General features: G+C 51.8%; 2 protein-coding genes across 4 annotated transcripts; both read right to left on the bottom strand.

Annotated features, from left to right (window-relative positions):
* Positions 1 to 4,158: 4,158 nt before the first annotated feature.
* On the bottom strand, positions 4,159 to 12,779 carry BLCAP (BLCAP apoptosis inducing factor). 3 transcript variants are annotated; one of them, XM_071573002.1, is made up of 2 exons: positions 12,574 to 12,779; positions 4,159 to 5,693 (listed from the first exon to the last, which is right to left on the bottom strand). In XM_071573002.1, the coding sequence occupies exon 2, from the start codon at positions 5,609 to 5,611 to the stop codon at positions 5,348 to 5,350; it is 264 nt and encodes an 87-aa protein (XP_071429103.1). In that variant the 5' UTR covers positions 5,612 to 5,693; positions 12,574 to 12,779; the 3' UTR covers positions 4,159 to 5,347. The 3 variants fall into 3 exon arrangements, with proteins under 3 accessions (XP_071429103.1, XP_071429104.1, XP_071429105.1); XM_071573003.1 differs by lacking the exon at positions 12,574 to 12,779 and adding an exon at positions 10,491 to 11,778; XM_071573004.1 differs by lacking the exon at positions 12,574 to 12,779 and adding an exon at positions 7,617 to 7,876.
* Positions 12,780 to 15,484: 2,705 nt separating this feature from the next.
* PIGT (phosphatidylinositol glycan anchor biosynthesis class T) lies at positions 15,485 to 20,564 on the bottom strand. The gene is made up of 12 exons (XM_071572656.1): positions 20,349 to 20,564; positions 19,767 to 19,944; positions 19,111 to 19,238; positions 18,528 to 18,628; positions 18,285 to 18,371; positions 17,966 to 18,053; positions 17,783 to 17,880; positions 17,358 to 17,523; positions 17,059 to 17,259; positions 16,361 to 16,526; positions 16,162 to 16,245; positions 15,485 to 16,029 (listed from the first exon to the last, which is right to left on the bottom strand). The coding sequence occupies exons 1-12, from the start codon at positions 20,530 to 20,532 to the stop codon at positions 15,777 to 15,779; spliced, it is 1,734 nt and encodes a 577-aa protein (XP_071428757.1). The 5' UTR covers positions 20,533 to 20,564; the 3' UTR covers positions 15,485 to 15,776.
* Positions 20,565 to 21,020: the final 456 nt, after the last annotated feature.

The raw sequence follows: 21,020 nt of genomic DNA, 5'->3' as shown, positions 1-21,020 counted from the left end.
TGGTCAGTGCAGGGGGCCCTGCTGGGTGTGCCATCTGCCCCCAGCCTGGCACACGCTGGGCATAGCGCACTGTGCGGCCAGGCCTGAGCCCGGCTGGGCATGGGAGCTGGGCCCAGGTGGTGGGACGGGGCTTGTGTGGCCCAAAGCAGGTCAGGGCAAGGCAGGGGTGGGGGTTGTGCTGCCAGAATGCAGGGCATGGGCACCGTGTCCCTGAGTGGGGACACCCAGCCCAGCCCAGCCTGGTGCCAGGTGACCCACTGCCCCTGGGGTAGGGATGGGCAGCACCTGCCTGTGCTGCTGCTGGGGGTCTTCATCCCAATACCATGTCCTCCACCTCATCTTTCTCATCAAGTTCCATCATTTCTGTGTCATCTACATCCACCTCCATCTCTTCCACGTCCTCTATCAATCTCCATTTTCTCCTCACTGTCTAATATGATGTCAACATCCATAGGCTCCTCGGTGTCTCTGGGAGCCTGCATCAGGGAGCAAAACCTCAGAGTGAGGTCCCTGTCCAACACCATCCCCACAGAGCTCCTGCCCACCCAACAGCTGTGGGATGCCCACATCCATGGAATAGCACTGTACCTTCATCATGAGGAGGCCACACATGCTGTTGGGATTGGTGACAAGATCCAGGCAGCAGGCAGCGTTCAGGACCGATGGGATGGTCAGGGAGTAGCTGAGCAGCATCCACGGAGAGCAGGATGAAGGGTGGGCAGGGCAGCAGGTGAAGGGTTGAGCAGGGCCAAGGGTGGTCTCAGAGCACGGCAAAGGGTGGGCAGGGCAGAGGGAGCACTGGGAGCTGCTGACATGTGCAATTCCAGCAGGGGAATGGCTGCGTTGTGACCGTTGCTGGGTGCTGGCCATTCCACATGAAACATGGGCACAGCTCTGGGAGCTGTGACGTCACAGGAGCTGTGGGACCACTCTGCAGTGGGGCATGGAGACCAAAGAATGATCGAATCCTGGAATGGTTTGTCTTGGAAATGGACCCTAAAAATCATCTCATGCCAACCTGAGCAACCTTCCACCACACCGGGCTGTTCATGGACCTGTTCAACCTGCCCTTCAGTGTTTCCAAAGATTGAGCCTCTCCAGCACAGTCTTTGCCAGAGCTTCTCCATCCTCATTGGAAAAAACATCTTCCTTAGATTGAATCTAAATCAATATTCTTCATTTTAAAGCCATCTCCCCTTGTCCTGTCCTCACAGGCCCTGCTGAACACTCTTTCCTCATCTTTCATCTGGGCCCCTTCAGGTCCTGCATAACCACAGTGAGACTTCACCAGGGCCTTCTCCAGGCTCAGCAACCCCAACTCTCAGCCTTAGAGAAGAGGTGCTCCAGCCCTCTGACTGTCTTTGGGGCCTCCTCTGGATCTGGCCAACACACTGATCAGAGCTGGGATGCATCTGCACCACCAGTGGGATTCCAGTTGCACTGGCCAGTGCTGAGTAGGGGCTGTGGCTGCGCTCCAGGGGCTCCTCGGTGCATCCATCGGTGCTTCCCAGCCTCTGCATGCTGGGACACCTGGGTCTCTCTGCCCATGCACATGGAGCACTGGCCCTTGTCAGGCTGGAAGTGACACAGTGACCCTCGTTTGCACATGGATCTGGCCAAAGCCAGGACCAGCAGTCAGGAGACCTGACTGCCGGCCTCCAGAGGCTGGGCTAGAGGGGCCACAACAGGAACAGCCTCTCATCAGCAGAAGGTGCTACATCAGCAACAAGAAGAAGTGGACCTGCTTTGTTTGGGCAATTAGTGGGTGCTGACTGGGATCCCTCACTCAGTGATTAAGTCATTAACATGTAGGGTGGCATTTGGGAATAGTAGGCCCTTTGAGAGCAGAGTGACTGGTGTTCCTTCTTTGACACTGCCTTGGCATCACTGTTTGTGGGTGGGATGGCCAGGAGGGAGACAAGGGTACTGGGAGAGGTCAGGACACTGCAGTCCAGCCCAAGCTTTGATTCCCACCTGCACCCTGAGTGGTGCTGGGCAGCTCAACTGCCAAACATCAGCCCCTGAGATGATGCACCATTGTGGATGTCAGGCAGATCTAAGGTTTAAAGAGCTACACCATGGGAAGCCTTACTGTATCTCAGCTGCTCATCCTGGAGATGCTGCCTCTCCCTGAGCAGTGTTGAGGACAGGGTGAGAGGTCTCTGGACCTCAAAGCTGCACTGAGTCCAAGAACAGCCTAAGACAAGACACATCTCTGTTTCTAGGGACTGGAGCTTGGGCTTTTTTTTTGTTTGTTTTTTTCCTTTACTGACCCTGCTGTCACTGATCTGTTATGTGACCTAGAAAAGCAAATGATCTCTCCTTCATACGAAAAGACAAAGAAACAGCTTAAGGCACCAGCTCCCTGTATCTAGGGAGCATCAGGCAGATGGACACTGTAATTCAGCAAGGTGTTGAGACTCGCTCTGTGCCAAAGTGTCAAGTGACATTTGCAGGCAGTGTCCCAGCTCAGTGGTGCCTGGCACAACACAGCAGTTTGTGTTCTAAATCCCACTGCTTTCCATCACCAGAGTAGCTGCCCACAGGTGCAGTCCCCACACAGAGAGTCCTTGGTGCCTTCAGGATACCCAGGGACAGAGCCACCCCCACTGCTCTTCTGGCAGAGAAACTCCTTGAGACCAGGGCAAAACATCTCTGAGCGTTCTTCCATGCAGCCAGCAACACCTGGCTGGAGGCACAGGTGCTGTGTCTGTATGGGGTCAGCCCAATTTGCAGCGCACAGGCAGGGAAGTTGTGATGATGCTTTTCAGAAGCCATCGGGTCTGACCTGTTCTGCAGTCACAGGCTGGTTTTTCAATCTCTTTATAGAGGACAAGCCAGCCATTAACATGCGATGCGAGACCTGGTTGGATTCCTCACTCTGCCTGAGGCTTTCTGTCTGACCATGACAAAGTTGCTTTAATTTTCTATCTTTAAAATGAAGATGGTATCTCAGGGCCTAAAAGAGGGCAAGTGTTCTGGGGAGGGCTATGTGCATACCAAAGAGCACTCTTTCTCTGCATTTGGGGTGGGAAGTTTCTAACCCCAATAGTCTGCTGAGAGCTCTTCTGCGGCCTCCCTCTTTTGAAGTGCTTTTTACTCCGAGCTGGGTCTCACAGAGGGGAAGGCCCAGAGCTGCACCTTGTTTTGAACCCCACATACAAAGTTAGGGCTTGCTCTCATCCAAAGGGCTGTCTGGATTGGTGGCTAGGATTTATTTAAATTGCTGTAAAGTACAACTTGGCTAGGGAGCAACAAAAATGTACTCTTGACAGAACTGACTGCATTAGCTTAAGTGCATTGAAACTTTAGTCGCTCAGAGAGCAAACAAGAGCTGTGCTATGGCTTGCAGTGAATGCCCTTCCTTCTCCCTTCATTTATGCTGATGTGACAGCTACTGGGATTTCCCTCAGTCTGACAGGTGACAGAGCTGTCACATCTATTTTTGATGTGGCACACGCTTTTTTAATCGTGTAAACACTAATATGCCCTGAACTCTTTCCAACTTGGACCTGGGCTTCAGGGCAAGGGTAGAGCAAGCCAGTTCCAGCTCCATGAGCGCAGCTCCAACACCCTCTAACACTCTGAAGTGTTCCTGGGTGCTGTTGGATCTGACAGTCCTTCTCCCCCAGTTCTACACAGGGTGATGTCCAAGGCTGGGGAAGGGCTCAGACCAGCACAGCTCATGGCAGCTGGGCTGCAGCCAGTCCCTGGCCTGAACAGTGGGACAGGTTGGGGTGATGTGGTGTCATGGGATGGGCTTACACTGCGTGGGCTCCCAGCAGACACTTTTGCTGTCGGCGCCGGGGATTAGCGGCTTCCAGGGCACAGCTCTGGGGGTTTATTTCATAAGCAGGGAAGGAAGGGGAAATCTGTCACGTAAGTGCAGAGATACACACGTACAGGGTGCTTCTGATTGTGAGATGAGCCTGTTTAGGAACTGCCAGTCTAGTTCCCAGTTTGCCCACAGTCAGGTTAAACAGTCAAGGAGAAGAGTCAGTACTGGGAGTTACAGAGCAAACAGGCTCTGCCTCTTGCTGGAGACTCAGCTCCAGGGTTACTGTGCTGGGAAGAGAACAATGCAGAAACACATGATTGCTGGGCTAAGGCATCCACAATGAGCAGCCAATGCATCATGCTGGGCAGGAGGCCATAGACCAAAGTTTATAAAGCTTTATTAAACATTTTGAACAGCTGTGCAATGAACAAACAATACTCTGGAAGTTTCACAACCTCATAGCTTGAACCGCCTCAGGACAGCAACAGCCACTTCTGCTCTCCAGCAGGAGACTGAAGGAAAGACAAACAGATGGCAAAGGGAAGGGAAACCTTTAAAGTTTAGAGGCAAGTGTTCTGTGGCAACCTCTAAGGCTTCTCACAAACCAAACCCTGCTGCAGGCTGTAGGACTGACCCACCACCAGCTTGGCTGCTTGACATCCTTCTACCAGAGAAGCTGGAGATACCAGGCATTTTTCCAGCCTCATCACTTCTCCAGTCAGTAGCACCAGCACCTTCTGTCACCTCTGGCCCCAAACTGCTACCACTGAAAAAGGCTGAAGCACTCACTGCTTCAAGCCTCCACCACAGGATCCTCTCCTGCCCCACCCACACCCAGCCTTCTGGCCTAGCACAGCTTTTGTAGGGTGAAGCTCACAGTGGCTTCTAAAACCCTGTGTCTTGCAGCACATCAGCTCTACATCCCAACAGTCAATACCTTTGTAAACCCTGGACATACAGGAGAAGGAGGAGAGAGAGTCTCTACTGCCTGTGAGGCTTTATAAAAGCAGCAGCATAACTTAGGCTTTCAGGCTGGGATCATCTTGGAGCATACGGAGTTCAGAAAGCACTTGGGCAGTGCACACATCTCTTTGGCAGGCTGAGCAGGAGGAGATGACTCAACTGCCTCTGGCCCCAGCAGCTTTTGGCCAAGTGCATCTGAGAGCTGTCACATTTGCCCTTGGTCAGCAAGGTGGGAAGGCTGGCTCCCCACAAACAGACTGAGAGAATCTTGCAGCTATTTGAGCAGGATCAGTGGGCCAAGAGCCCTGAGTTAGACCACAGTGGCCTCCAGCAGTTCTCAGCTGGGAGGGCTGGTGTCTGTTCCCAGTGATACGGGAAGGACTTCTGCTTCTAAAAAAGCAGGTGGTGCTGCCAGAGTTCACACAGTAAACGAGTCGAATTTCACAGGCAGAGTGGGAGGAATTTGCCACTCTAGTCCATGCACAGTTACAAAAAAACAGGCTGTCCTTACTCCAGGCCCACACCTAACACCTCCCTCCTCCCCAGCCCTACCCCCTATTTAAAAGCCAAACAAGAGCCCTCAGCAGACTGGAAGACTATGGTTTCCTAAGTGCCCACTATGCTGGGATCGTGAGCTGATTCTGGGAGCTGGGATCCTGTGCAGTGATACAAGAAGCAGTTCCCCCAGCAGCTGTAGCAGATGAGGAATAGAGCTGCCAGGAAGACCAAGGCACAAATTGTGCAAGGTTTCCGTTCCAGGAGAAAACTGAGCAGGTAGAATCCCATGAACATCGAGTGGCTGAACCACAATGCTGGGTTGAGGGGCTTGGGTATGAGCAGAACAGGCAGCAACCACTGAAGGCAGTACATTGTGCTGGCTGGGGTCTCGTGGCAGCAGCAGTCGGACGTGCTCCAGAACAGTCTCCGGCAACTCCTCCGGTGGGCAGGCTGTCTGTAGGGAGGGTAAAATGTCAGACTGTCAGGGAAGCACAGCAAAAAACCCAGCTGACATTCTTATACAGCTTCATTTACTCCCAAGCATCATATGCAGATGTTTGAACTCCCAGTACTAAATTTCAGTGTGTCTTGGAGCTGGTGGAAAATTTTCTGCTTTCTGAACCACTGAGCTGGGGACAAGATTAGGTATTGCTGGTGTAGAAGCATATCCTGTGTGCCTTGTTTTTTAGGCTTTTACCCAGGCTAACAACTGTGAGACCTTTTAGCACGGTGCAGGAACAGAAAAGGAAAAGGGGAAATGGAAAGGAAAACATGTTGCCACAGCCTTCCTACACTCGTATTTATCCAAGGCCATCCAAAGACTTGAGTGACAGTATAAAGAAATGCAACTGAGGGATAAATTGGGTGCTACAGAGAAGTGTTAAGGAAGTGTTAGTGTAAGAAGTGTCTAGGAAATGTTCAGCACACAAACTGCCTCCTCCCAGGCACAGACAATAAAGTCTCTCCCACCAGGACAGCACAACGGTCCAGCTACACACGTGGCTACCCAGGAAAGCCCTGTCAGTGTCCAAAACAAAGGGAAGGCCAGTCTCTGCTTAAGGATTTATAATCCTTGCCAAACAGCTCAAGTCGGATAAGACAAAGTATGTGAATAGATCAAAGAGGGGACAGGCTCAAAATGGCAATTTCCATAAGTGCTGTAAACATAGGATTTCCTCACTTGGATTATTATAAAACCCTGTGGCAACAGTGAGCTTTGAGGGCTTTCCTAAGCAGGGATGGCAGCACACCCTAAGTCCAGAAAACATGTTTCTACCTTTAGCAACCATTTCAGCAACCCTAAATGTGTGGTTTTGCTTTTCCTTTCAAAGCAGTACAAATATCTTCGAAAATTTCAGATGGCTTTAAAAATAATAAACGTCTGACAGGTGTGTTTACAGGTGCTGAATAGTTGGAAGGGAGCAGAAGAGTGGAGTTCAACAGTCTGGGATAGCAGCAGCAGGGCAGGATAGAAGGTACCAGTATGTCTGGGAGGGACCAACTGGAAGTTATCCTTCAATTTGTGCAGTAAAACCATGAGAAGAGGGCACTCCTACCTTATGGCCCCCAAACGGGGAAAAGCCCTGCAGGGGGATGCTGGAAAGGGACGAGCCTGGGAAGCGTGTTCTTCCTTGCTATCCTGTAGCACTTTATGGTGACAGGCAGCAACACTGAAGGAAGCAGTCAGGGCACAGAAAGCCAAGCCAGCCCCAGCTTTGTGGAATACCATGGCCTCATCCCCACTAAGGAGAGTCTGGTCAGGACAGGCCCTTGCAGCATTTTATCTGCAGATACCCAACAGAGCAGTGCTCTGTCAGAAGGGTGAAGGGCTGAGCCGAGTCTGTCACAATTACAGCTTGAGGGTGGGAAGGTTAGTAAGATGAAAGAGTGAGAAGGTAAACAGCACATTCCACGGACTCCTGCTGGCAGAAGGGATTTCCTGGCAAAGGGAGGGAGCATGAGGGATTGCATAGAAAAGCCAAGTGAAAACCACACGTGGTTCTCTTCCAAAAGAGGTCAGACACATCTCACAGCTCTGCAAGCTCGCTGGTACCGACAGGCTCTGCTCAGCAGCACAAAGACTCTGCCATCCCTGTGTGCCGAGCAACGTGCACTGTTTTATTTTGATGTTAGTCAGAGAATGCAGGCCAGCATCTCTCCCAGCACAGATTATGTGGGGAGAGTGTGTTGTGCTGCTGCTCCTGCAGGAGGGTGTTCTCCAGCACAGGGAGGGCAGCTGGAATTCAGGTGGTAAAACTAAACTGCAGCTTGGCAGCCAAAGAGTAAGGAAGACGTTACTTTACACTACAATATGGATAAAGCCAAGTCACTGGAATAAAGCTCCCAATATCAGTCCTGTTTTATGCAGGTCACTCACTTGTATCTTTAAGGTCTAGTCTAGTCCCAAGACTTTTTCTCCATCTATAAACTGGAAATGGCAATTCCTTATTTCATACCACAACGTGCCGTCTTCTGCCTTTGTGAACTGCTCAGATGTTCCTGGAGTAAACAGATTGTAGCAGTACTGGAGAACTTTTTTCCAAAGGGAAAGAATGGACAGAAAAGACTTAACAAATATTTGAATAGGAAGGTAATTAAACCTCATCACCCAACTTTTTAGTTCAGATTGCATTGAATGCAACAAAATTGTACCAAATCAATGATCTGCAGCAACTGAAATGTTCCTTTCTTGAGGTTTCCTGCAATCTTTTCCTCTCAAGTGCTCCAAATATTGAGCACTAACAAGCACTGCATAAACATTGTGTCATGTTTTTGCCAGATCCAGCCCTGAGTTGCATCAGTTTGGCTTCTGTGGCAGTTTGTGTCACCTGTTCTTGAAGCTTTAATTTCCAGTGCCTAAAGACAGTTGCTTTGGGCTTCCTGTCTCCAGAGTAAAGAAATTAGTCAAAAACCTCTAACACAATATTTCTGTCAGAGTAGCACAAAGCTGGAACGAAGCTGTAGAATCTTTTGGAACCAATGGCATAAATCCCTCAGCTTAAACAGGGTCATGTGTCACTGTTGAGCCTTCAGCCTCCAAACTTTACAACTGACCACAGTTTGAAAATTATAATTCATGATGCAGCTTCACTTCATGGCCTGGTGTCCTTGCTCCTCAATGCTTTTCACAGTAACACCCTAAACAGTGAGCTGATTTTAACATCCAAGCTTTACCTAAGCAATTCCTACAAACACAAAGCCATCTCAGAACAAGCTACCCATTTTTAAATTTCAGTATTTCCTACAAGAGCCAGTTGCTTGTACCAACAAATGCAGCCACTCTGCAGAATAAAGAACCATTTAATAGCGGGCAGTTTTACTATGAAGTTTCAATTCCAATGCCTTTCAACCTGGAAGCCTCTTGGATTTCTGACAAATGCAGATATTTGAACAGTTGCTTTTTGTACCTGTAGTCAGCTTGCTTGTATTTTCATGTGCCCCCTCACTATCCACTAATTGAAGGCTGATGACCCTTTGCTGTATCCCACAGCTGATCCCAGATAAATTACCTACTACTGGAAACTCCTGCAGCTGTCTCCCTCAAGGGATTTTCCACTAGTAAGATACACTCTCTTCACTAGAGATTTTTTTGTACAGCTGGAAATGGAGGCAGTTTTCTTTCCACACTATTGATCAAAGAGAAAGAGTCTCCTGCCATCAGCTCTTTACTGAGCCGAGAACGTTCTCCTTGGTGCCCAGGAGAGGCAAATCCTTCTGGAAGCCACAACAATATTCAGTTTTGCCTGGATTCTCAGACAAGGTGAAACTTGCAAATAAGAGTCCTACCTCGTTGTCTTTGTCCCCTCCTTATGATCTAAGCCAAAGATTACCATGTCCCAGAGCAAATAACCTGTCACCCAACACTTTCACAACTGCATCCTGCTTTTCCTCAACCAGTTGCTCTGGTTCTCCCCTGCCTGACTCACCTCCTTCCTCAGCCAGGCTGGTGTCCTGCTGTCCTCAAGCCTCCTGTGCTCCTCCTCAGGTCATCTGACTTGGTGGCCACTCATGTTTACCCAAGGGCTCCTTCCCACGTCACCACCACCACCTCTTCTGCCCCTCCACAGCTCTCAGAGCCACCTGAACTCACTCCAGACCCCCTGCCAGCGGGGCTGGAGCAACTCCAGCTGCTCCTCCCACATTGTTGGCTCCCTCTGATCTCCACGTGCTGCCAGAGCCTCTTCCCTGCCAGTTCCTGCAGGCAGAGCAGCAGCCTGGGAGGTGCCCTGTGCACCTCATTTGTAAGCAAACACCAATACTTTTCAACATGCTTATTAATCACCTTCCATCGTGTTCCCAGCCCTTCCTTCTGTCATTTTCCTTCCCCAGACTATTCAAAACCAGCTGGTCCTACTGGCACGTGTTTGTGTGGAGGATTTTGGAATTCCAGTGCGAGGGCAGTGACACCTTTCCCAGCCAGAAACAAACTTCAGTTATGAGAAGTGCAGAGTGTAGCCAGTGCAAGTCTGTACTGTCCTGAAACTGATCACTCACATTCTGGAATAAATCCATCTGTTCCTTCACATCCTACAAGCTAATTCAGCAATTAAGATGCCAAGAGGTTCTCCTGCACTGTAGGTTTTAAACATCAGTGTGCCAATACCAAGTCTGCACCTTTCTCAAGAACGTTTTAATTCCGTAACAGCCCATTTACCCTTACAGGGGAGAATGATCAGCCAGATTTCCCCTGAGCACTTCAAAGGTAGGCTTGTTCAGACCTTACTAAGGCAGCCTTTAAGCCAGCACTGTCTGCACGGAGCTCCCCTGGCAGAAGCTACAAAAGAGTCACCCAGTCTGGCAGCTGAAAGGTCTGCATTGAAACACTGAGTAACCTTTTACTGGGGCGTGAAGGGGCCATTCTCCTCTGTGAGAGCTCCCAGTACATCGTGGCAGCTGAAAATATTACTGAGGGCACAGTTCAAAGGTGTCACACAAAATAGTTTATTAAATCACTCCATGAAGAAAAGAAAGAAGGAAAAAATAGGTAAAGGTGAAAGACCACTCTAACTTCCAATTACGCAATATATATTCTCAAATCTCACCCACAGCCAAGTTCTATAGGTTGTATCACAGTGTCTATAAACTTTATTACAGCTTTTAATTGGATGAAACTTTCTGGACAGATGCTCTCATTGCTGTGTGAATTTTATCTCCTCTATATTCTTCCTCATGGGCAGCTTGACCCAAAACTTTTTAATCTCATTTTGGTTTTGGTAGCTTGCTAGTTTTTCTCACAGAACTAATTTAGTACCTGCTAGAAGGCTTTAGAATTTGTCTGCAACTCCAAAACCTTCTTCTCAACTCAAAAACCTTTCCTTTATCTCACACTCCTCCTTTTCCAAAAGCTGCAGTTTCTGCTTGGGAATGAAAAGACACATTGGTTAGATATAAATCTCTCCAGTTATACAGTGCACGTGTGTGTGTGTGGCTCAGCTTCGCTGAAGGAAGATTTGGGAAGGGCTGTCCCCACGTGGGTGTGCCCTTCCAGCCTGCGCAGTGGATTTTTAGGTGAGGCTCAGCGTACAGTGCACCCAAACCTCAGAGTAAGTCTCAGGTCCCTGCACTGTTTCTTACCTTGTAGCAGTTTTATTAACATTGTTTAAATCAAACCCCTCGTAACAGCCACTCACTGCTGTGTGTGGCAGCACTTCCCGCTGTCAGTGTGTGCTCAAAACCAACTCAAATACCACACAGCCCCCAAAAACAGCTGCCAAAAAACACACAACATCCAAAGCACTGGGACCAAAAGAGAGGGGAAGAGCTATCAAGTGACAAGTTTGAGGAGTTCAGCTAAGAAAAGTAACAGCAGAGCAGCTTCCTGGATGCCAACCCTCTGTCGTAAACCTAAGAATCATGGCTGTTCAAACTTTCAGACCTATTTGCAGTATCAGAGATTAATTTCTTCAAGGGTTCTTTTAGCCTTTCTGCTATTTTTAAAAACTTTTTTAAAGCTTTATCTGCTGGTATGACTCAGCTGGAAAGAGTGAGTCTATCATTTTTGGCAAAGGCCTTACCCCAGTCTTGAATAAGTTCATGCCTTGAACACTTGATGTAGACTTAGAAATGGTGCAATAGAATTGCAGTTTCCAAAAGAGCAACAAAACCTTGACTAACCAACCCTCGGGTTCACAGAGTGTTTTGATTTCTCAAGCTACAGACAAGCCAAAGCAACTCAGTTTGTGAAAAGTGGAGGGTCTCTGTTGAACCACTCTTTTCATCCCTTCCACAACTGCCCTTCAAGGTTTGTTACTGATGAGGGATGGATTAGCATCAAGGTGAATAAACCTCCACCTGTGAGCAGAAAGGCAGCAGTAGGATGTGTGTTTCTCTCTACAAAAGGTAGAGATCTAAACTAAAAGTACTTCTTTTTCAGAGAACTTGGAATGGGCCTGGAATCAGAAGAGCAGAAGCTTCAATCAGCTGTGGTGGGAAGGGATGTCAGCATTCATAGCTGTCATCTGAAGTATTGCTACTTTCATTTGTACTACTTTATTAATTATCAGTGGTCCTTATTTCCTGCCTTTAGCTCTTGTTTAACAACCAAAGATGAGGAATTCCAGGCCCATTCCCTGGAAAAAAAAAAGTAGTTTCAATTTGGATTCTTTCTCTAATTGTGCCTTCCAGGCTTCAGAGGTCTGAATACTGCCTGATAAAGGCCAGTTTTCTGTGTTTCAGATAGAGAGGCAAAAATGCAGTTTGGGCAAGGGGTTATGAGGAGGTATCACATATAGATTGGAAAGACAAAAGTTACTCAACCTATGATAGTATTTGCAAGATCCATTGTAATGTTGCAGTATCATGGAAGAATTCAGTGTGTTGCGGACTGCATTTAACAGCTTGTCCTTTCCCTTCTCTTGATTTTGCACGTTTGGGATGTCACGAGCAACGCTGTAGGACAGAACAGGTTGTAACCCCGCCCTCCAACTGGCTCAAAGCATGTGCGGGGGCCCGGAGAAGGCGCCTGGCCGGGCACAGCAGCTTTGCAGCGCTGTGTTCATAGACTATCACAAAACTTCCTGAGCTAGAAGGACCACCCAAGTCCAGCTGCTGACCCTGCTGGGATGTCAGAGCGTTGTGTCCCTCTGGGGAGAAACGGGCCCGGCGCTAACGAGACGCAACCGACCGAGAGGGACAGCGGGGAGGGCGCACACAGCGCTGTTATCTCCGTGCCGGCACCGAGCTCAGGGTCGGCTCAAGCCTTTTCCACACCCCGGGTGGCTCCGAGCTCCCGCAGGTGGAAAACCTCCGCCCGTCCTCCCCTTATCCCCGGAGCCAGCGCGGCCACCCCCGCTCGGCACAGCCCGGCCCGCCCGCTGCCCTCGGCCCGTACTCACGGCGCGGAGCCGCCGCCTCACGCCGCCATCCCGGGGCCGCCCTGGGGAGGGAGGGAGAGGCCGCCCGGCAGCCGGGGCCGCCCCGCTGCCCGCCCGGCCGGCGGTCCGTGTGTGCTGGGCCCGGCCCGGGGTGCGGTGCTCGGTGCGGACCGAGCGGGCTGCGGGACCGGCAGCGCCGCGCGCCGGGAGCGCCTGTGCGCCTGCGCGCCGCGCACCCCACTGCGCCTGCGCCGGGCGGGGCCTGGGCGGGTGCGTGTTGGGGCGTGTGTTTTACAGATCATAGAATCGATCGGGTTGGAAAAGATCTCCGAGATCATCAAGTCCAATCCTGGGTCCAACTCCAGTCCCTTTACCAGATCATAGCACTCAGTGCCACGGCCAATCTCAGTTTAAAAACCTCCAGGGATGAGGAATCCACCCCCTCTCTGGACAGCCCATTCCAATGCCTGATCACTCTCTCTGCAAAGAATTTTTTTCTGATCTCCAACTTCAATTTCCCCATCGTGCCCCCTTGTCCTATTGCTGAGTGCCTGGGAGAAGAGACCAACCCCCACCTGGCCAGAACTTCCCTTCAAGTAGTTCCAGACAGTGCTGAGGTCACCTCTGAGCCTCCTCTTCTCCAGGCTAAACACCCCCAGCTCCCTCAGCCTCTCCCCACAGCACTTGAGCTCCAGTCCCTTCTCCAGCCTCGTTGCTCTTCTCTGGACCCCCTCCAGCCCCTCAAGATCTTTCCTGAACTGAGGGGCCCAGAACTGAACACAACACTCACGGTGTGGCATCACCAACACAGAGTACGGGGGGAGGATCACTTAATGAGTGTTTTCTTGTTTTCTTAAGGGTTTTTTTGTGTGTGTGTGTGTTTATGGGGGTTTGGAATGAGGAGAGGGTTGGTCTCGTGGTGTAAAGGAGAGCACTCTGGACTCCAAATCCCAAGGACCTGAGTTCGAGTCTCAGTGGGGATCATCCACTGTTCCAGTTCCTGTCCACTGCCTCTTGTCCTGTTCCTCAGCTCCTCCAGGAAGAGCCTGGCTCCATCCTCAATATCCTCCCTGCAGCTGCTCACAGACATTGATAAGGTCTTCTCTCAGTTTTCTGTCCTCCAGGCTGAGCAGCCTCAGCTCCCTCTGCTTTTCCTTGTAAGAGAGATGACCCAGATCCCTCATCATCTTCACAGCCGTCCCCTGGACCCACCTCTGGGAGCTTCATGTCTGTCCTGTACTGAGGAGCCCGAGGGGGTCATACAGAGAAGGGACCCAAGCTCAGGGGAAAAAACAACAAAAAACAAAGACTAAGATTTGGCATTTTCACAACCATATAAAACCCATTCCCCGCAGGGTTTTGCGCTTGGCTGGCCCATGCATTTGATGAGTGTGATAAGACCTGCTCCCCCGATGCCCCAGCAGGTGTGTATCCAATTTCCTCCTGCTCTGCCATGATTCTGGGCTGACCTCTTTATGGTGCGTTGAAATTCCTGGGTTATGGCAGTGTGTGGGAATGGCCATAAAGCCTTTGGCTGATGCCAGCTCTGGTGGTGGGTGCTTGGCTGATGATTCCCAGAGCAGTTCACGCACTCAGGGCACTTTCTGGATCCCACCTAGCACCTGCAGCAAGCAGGCTACACCCAGGGAGCTGGGCTGCTCTGAGCTGCTCTGGCACATGCTGTTGGTTGCAGTCTGCAGGATTTATACTAGACCTAACCTAAACAACCTGGGATCTCCAAATCTTTTTGCAAACTGCAATGGGGACTCTCCTGGATGCATCCCCCTGCCCTGCTGTGGGAGCTGCATGCTCACTCAGGTTTTGTTCAGTTGTAGTTTTAGCTTTCTCTAAAGAAATTGGATTTTGCACTTCAAGCCTGGCTGGCAGAGCCGTGGCTGGAAGTCGTGTGAGCTCACAGCCCCATGGCATCCTTTTCAGCAAGTAGGAACAGAGAGGGATCACACAAAACTCATGTATTTCAGCAGCTCTGCAGGCTACATGGAGCCATCCAGTGGACTGGATCTGTAAGGAGCTGCAGAGAAAAGGGCATCTCTGGCAGGAAAGGGAAAGGTAATCCCAGGCCAGTGGGAACACTTTGTTCTGTGCAAGGAAGGAGACAGTGGGGGTTTTATGGTTTTTCTGCTCAAAATAGAAGCTTTTAAAGGACCTCTGGCTGTGCTCTGCTTTCGTTCTGAGGAATATTTCTTCTAATAGTCTAATGGTTTCCCTGTGCTTTCTTTAGCGGCTTGTTGTCTGTTCCTATCACAAAAGCCACATCCAAGATAGAAACGATGTATCTCTGAAAACAGCACTGATGGAGAACAAGCAGCAGCACCAGCCTCCTCCTGCTGCTCTCTGTGAACCACAAGGTGGTAGTCTGTATTTTGTGAAAATAACTGTAGAGCACAGCGGTGCTGGTGTTCCTGCATTCCCAGCCCACTCGGGGTCTGCTCAGCCAAGGCTCCTCAAAGCTTTGGGGACACCATGGGTGCAGTGGAGCCCCTGGGTAGGCAATGCAGAAATTATACTGAGGAGGATCTTGTGCTGCAGCAGAAGGGCGAGCAGGTGGATGGGTTTATAAATGCTGGAAATAGAAGTGTGCAGCAAGAGAAGCTTTTTCCTGAGAAAGAAAATAACCCCTTAAAATGGGTGAGGGGACAGACATACACTGTGGACAAGTTAACTTACAAATTGGCTCAAATGTGGTGATGTGTGACAGAAGGGACCTGTGACAGAAGGGAGCTTGTGGAACGTGAGATGTTAGAGAAGATGAATCCCTCACTTTGCAGCAGATCACAGCCCTTCCCCTGGTCATGCCTGCATCTCCTCCCAGCTCACCCAGATGGGTAGAGACTTGGCAGCTCAGAGTCTTACAGGATCAACTCTGCCTTTGAGGCTGAGAAAGTAAAAGCAACCAGGAGCAGCACAAATGTACAAAACACTCAAGTTTACTTCCAGCATCATTCCCAGCACGTTACACCTCTCCCAAACAGAAGTCCTGTACCATTCCCAATCCCATAGCAGTGCAGTTCAGTAGTCAATGGGCTTAGAGCCATTTTCCATCTTAAGGATGGAAGCCGTCTCTCAGCTTGCTGGATCCCAAAGAGAGATCTAGGGAGCAAAATGGAGCAGGCTACTTCCAGCCAAGGCAAGTGGCATCAGTGCTCTGATCCCTGGTTCTCCCCATGGAGCCCCACAGCCAGTGCTGGCTGTCCTGGTTCCGCTCAGAGCGGGGGCACCCCCCTGAATTTCCGGATGACGTTGGCCAAACGCTTGGCCAGCCCGCCCCGCATCGGCTCCTCCACGTGGAACGTTCTGGTCAGCAGGTTGTAGAAGGAGCCATAGCACACGGCCACCACGGTGCAGGTGAGGCAAATGACGTTGTAGGGCATGCTGAAGTCTGGTGTCGGCAGGTTCACCAGCAGTGGCTCTGTGTACAGGCGCACAAAATAGCTGGAGCCATCAGAGGAAGGAAACCTGGAGAGAGGAAGCAGAAAGGGGAGTGTCAGTCTGCACAGGACCACTGCTTTGTGCTCACCAAACGGGATGACAGTGGTTACAGCCCACAGGCTGCAGTACAGCCCCACTCCCCAGCACAGGCACACTCACAGCGAAGTGAAGAGAGGGCTCTGCTCCACATCCACATCCTTCATCCCAATGACACCGGGCACCAGGGCACTGAGCACAGATGAACTAAGGAGACAAAGAATATGCCAGTGTCAGTCCTTCCAACAAAGACATCACCAGAGACCTGGGCAGCAAGTCCTACAAGAGACCCAGAAGGGACTGAGGAGCTGGGGAATGTTACCCGACGTAAAAGCCGTGATTGGGGTCAGGTGGGTACTCTGTCCACTTCAACAAGGCCCTCTCAAACTGGATTGTGATCTTGGTAACAGAGTTGGCTGGCAGCTGAATCAGCATTTCCAAGAGGTGAGGCCGTCTCCGGTCCTGGGCTGGCTGGTAGTGGATGTAACCTAACCCCAAAGAGATGTTGTCAATGGCACCAGGGAGACCTTGTGCAATCTCACATTGCCAGGACATCTCCTATGGAGTGAGTGCTCCTGTTTCCACTGTCCTGAGAGAGATTTTCCAGGCAAGTGAAGATGTACCCGTAGCAAAAAGCACGTGTTAAAGCTAAATCTAGCTGGTCTTTAGGGCTGGTGACCCATAAAAGTCAGGTGTTCATAAGGAAAGGTACAAATGCAAAATAAAACCCAGCCATCAGTTTTAAATTGAGCCTCCTGTACTACAAAAAATAATTCACTTTGGTTTAGACCCTTGTTGACTGTGAAACACCATTCATGTGCCTCTTATGAAACAGACTTAATGGTCTCATCTGCTGTGAGCAGTGAACTCAAGGGTAGGAAAACATCCCAAGATGTTTTATTTCACAATCCCGTTTCCCAGAGATCACTGGGGCCCAAGGGAGGGACTAAACCCTCTCTGGAATGAGGCATTCGTGCCAAGGGAACTGGGTGCCACGTGCTCCAAGAAGCATTTACTTACTTGGCTTATTTTCCTTCCCCTTGGTGATGATGGTCAGAGTGTGCACGTAGAGACGCAGATACCACGGCACAGTCTCCAGCAGGATCACGGGGAAGGCCCGGTATGGGTGAGTGTTGTAGATGAGAGTGCAGATCTCCCCTGTCTGCAGCCCGTACCCACCCACGTACCGCTGGGCATGGAGCACAGGGATCGGCATCTCCGCTGTGGGACAGAAAGGGACAGAAATGAGGGGCCAGGCCAGGTGATTTTTAGGCCTGGAGTCCTGGCCTAAAAATGGAGTGAAGTTTTTGCTCACTCACAGCTGTCTTGGGGCCGCTTCCACTTCAGCTGCACATTGAGGCTGCGAGATGTATTGAAGATCGAGGGGCTCAGCAGGTCATAGACAGCATAGGTTTTCTTGTCTCCCTGGACAACAGCTTCGTGTACAGATGTTGGAGCAGGTGTGACTTCCAGCAGCTCCTTTTCCTGAGAAAACAAATGGGCCATGAATAGAAAAGCGTCCCTTGAAGCAACCCCTGAGCCTTCCCACGCATCTGAGGTGGCAGCTCAGTGCTCTTACTAACACCAGCAGGGTCATTCCCACAGCCCTAATCAGAGCAAGGAAACCACCTCCAATTGTTAGCCCCAAAGGGCTCCCAGGAACTGGGCTGTGCAGGGGGTGGAGCTGGGGATGTTTCAGAGCCACACGAGGGAGCGGGAGGTGCTCTCTGGTCTGGGACCTTACCTTGTTCTTGGGGGAGATGTCAACATAGACCTTGCTCTGCGAGGCCAGAGGACACGCGTCGGTCAGTGTGCGAGAGAACATCTTAAAGAGGGACCAGTCTGGGGAAGCAAAGTCAGTGGCAGGCAGTGAAGTGCTACAGGCTGGGGGCACTTGAGCACCACAGTGCATAACCCCCAACCTTACCTTTCTTTCCTTGGCCACTGGAGAACACGTCAAAGACCACAGTGAGGGTCTGTCTGAGCTCCCAAGACACAGCCATGCAGGAGGCATCCTGGATAAGAGACAAGTGGCTCTGATCACAGTTTCTGGAAAGGCACACCACCATGATGGAGCTGGAACTCCACAAGAACCCCACTGGGATGTAAGTGAAACCAGAGAAGCAGGACACAGTGAACCCACCACAGCGGAGCTGGGCAAACTGGTGTGTCACCCTACAGTGTGACAAGGTGGCTTTGGATGTTCTCTTGGGATGTTCAAGGAGGAAGCTGAGCCTGGCACTTACCCTGCAGATGGGGCGGATGTGCACTGCCTGAGAGTGGTAACTGCTGTGGAACAAGCGCTCAGCCTTAAGCAGCACAGCGAGCCCGGCCTGCAGGGAGCAAAGGAGAGACTCAGCCTGTGCTTTGACTCTGCTCCCACTGGGAGAAAGGCCCAGCTGAGACTTCCCAGTACACATTCCCAGATTGCTGCTGGGGGCTCAACTCCATTGGGAGTGACCCAAGGAGGCAGCAGGACTTGCTGTTACCTTTGAGCCACATGGGAGCAGCTTCTTCCAAGGTGTGAGGTTCTCTGTGCAGACGACTTCCCGGGGCAGGACGGCATATCGCAGGAGATGGTGATCTGTCCCTGGGCAGGGAGGTGGAGGGTCAACAGGCTGCTTCTGCCACAGGCTGTTCCACCCCTCAGTGCGTGCCACACCCACCACCCTCTCAATATTCCCCAAATGCCATGAGGTCCATCAGAAATAAATCCCACTCTGTACAGAGTGATTTGGAAAAGAGGATGGATGTACATGTAAGGATGTATCCTAGCAGATTTTTTTCCCTGAGTGCCTTAAATCCTGTAGTTCTCACTGTTTCATAAAATACTTTTCAGAGAGACAGACAAGGGCCAGGGAGCATCTGCCATGTACCACGTGTGGGTATACTCTGTTCAAATGCAAACCTTGTTTGTAGGGAGAGGAAATGCTTCCAGGAGGAAGTTAATAGACCCAGTCTGTTGCACCCAGACCCAGAGTCACTGCAGGACCTGCACCCAGAATCCTGGCAGTGACACAGGGCAGAACTAAAAAGCAAGAGGCGAGACTGAGAGAGAAGAGCTGGGCTTACCATTGGCTAAGCCCAGGGGTTTGAAGGATGCTGTTGGAATAACTGTGTTGGTCGAGTCAATGAAGTTGAGAGAAGCACAAAATATTCCTGAGAGGATATTGCTCAGTTCTTTCCAGGCTTTGTCAACGCTGTGTGAGAACAGATACCAAAGATTGCTCAGCAGCTCAAATCCTTGGAACAACAAGCATTAAGTCAGCAACATTCAATAAATAGGACACTTGTAGTGAAGAGAGAGCTCGGTGAGTCCCCACAGAGCTGCTGCAGCTTGTACAGGGGCTGAGTGCTAAGGGAGATGGTGACAGGTATTGGCTGGGAGTGAAAGGAAGCGAGTCATGGCTAAGAAGTCGAGATATAAACCCATCCCATTAGCATAGTGAGGGGTTTGTCATCACAGAGCCCATAAGGAAATTACTCAGTCCTTTAGGGAACAAGCATTTGTCCTCAACACCACATCCTGCCTGGTGCACTGAGTGGGGATACATTCTGATTTTAATTAGGGCTAATCCCGGGGTTCCAGGCTCTTTATTCCAGCAGACATTTTCCAATCCAGGAGGCTCCTCACACACCACAGCTGCCCCATGAGAAATGAGCAAAAGCTCCTGGGATTGGTGGCCACAGAGGGGACCCAGAGACAGATCCACGGCGGGGGTACCTACTCAGTGACCGTGGGCTGGAACCAGACCCAGAGCTCGGCACCGGCGGGTGCCTGGAGGGGCGGCTGCCCCCAGAACCGCGTGCGCCAGAAGCCCTGGGTGAGGGCGAGGTGGAGCTCCCGCACGCCCAGCGCCGCCACCAGCCGCCCCAGCGCCTTCGGGAAGAGCCTGTAGTGAGAGACTGTGGGCAGCGTTAGTCCCTGCCCATCTCATCCCCTGATCCCTTCCCGCGACGTCACACCCGGGCCTGGCCAAGCATGACATCATCCCTGCCCCTGCTTTCATCATGACACGCAGCCTGCTTGCATCACCACCCCGACCCTCCCGTGTGACGTCACGGCAATACTCAGCCTCCCACAGCTTTGCTGTGCCCTGTCCCTGCTCGACCCTGACGTCACTCACCCCTCTGACGTCATCACCCAGTGCAAACCACAACCCACCAGTCACGCAACGGTGACCCCCACCCCTGCGCCGCTCCCCAGCCAATAGAGGCCTGGTCCGCCCCCTATGCCAGCCAATAGCGGCCCGGTCCGCCCCCCAACCAGCCAATAGCGGCCCGGTCCGCCCCGGCCCGCCCCGCCGTACCTGCGCCCCGCTGCAGGTCCGCGTCCCACCGCGTGCGGAACTGGAAGGTGGCGGCCACGTCCCCGGTGGGCAGCGGGCTCAGCAGCAGCTCCTCCCGCAGCGCGTCCCGCCGCTCCCGCCCCGCGCCCGCCCGCCCGGGCCCGGGACACGCCGCCAGCAGCACCAGCAGCAGCGCCGCCGCCATCCCGCGGCCCGGCCCGGCCCGGCCCTCCCCGCGCCGCTTCCGCTTCCGCCCGGCTCGCCAATGGCGCCGCGTCTGGGGGCTCCATGGAGACGGGACCGTGGAGACCTTCCCTCCATCCATCCCTCCCCTCATCCCTCCAGGCCGAGGGGGCTGCCCCTGCCTGGGACCGGGAGCTGCTGCGCGGAGCTGGAGCCTCCGCGGAGGGAAGCGCCTGCCTGGCTGTGCCCGCGCCCCGCCCAGAGGCACAGAATATTCGGAGTTGGGAGGGAGTCACAAGGATCATCGAGTCCATCTCTGATGGTTTGGGTGGCAGAGGGGTGTGAGGTGCCCCCCGGGGCTCCCTCCCACCGCCGTGGAAGTTGGTGCTGCAGGGGCAGTCCCGGGGCCTGAGTTTGGGGGTTCCCTGCGAGGCTTTGTTTTGCTTGACGTTGCAAGGACGCTGCCTGCCCTCGGGTCCTTCCTCTGCTCGGCTCTCCTCGCTGCTGGCG

This window comes from Pithys albifrons, chromosome 18, assembly GCF_047495875.1.
Source record: "Pithys albifrons albifrons isolate INPA30051 chromosome 18, PitAlb_v1, whole genome shotgun sequence".
In the NCBI taxonomy this organism is placed as follows: domain Eukaryota; kingdom Metazoa; phylum Chordata; class Aves; order Passeriformes; family Thamnophilidae; genus Pithys; species Pithys albifrons.
The sequence above is the reverse complement of the archived record's forward strand: the minus strand, read 5'-3'. Positions and strand labels throughout refer to the sequence as shown.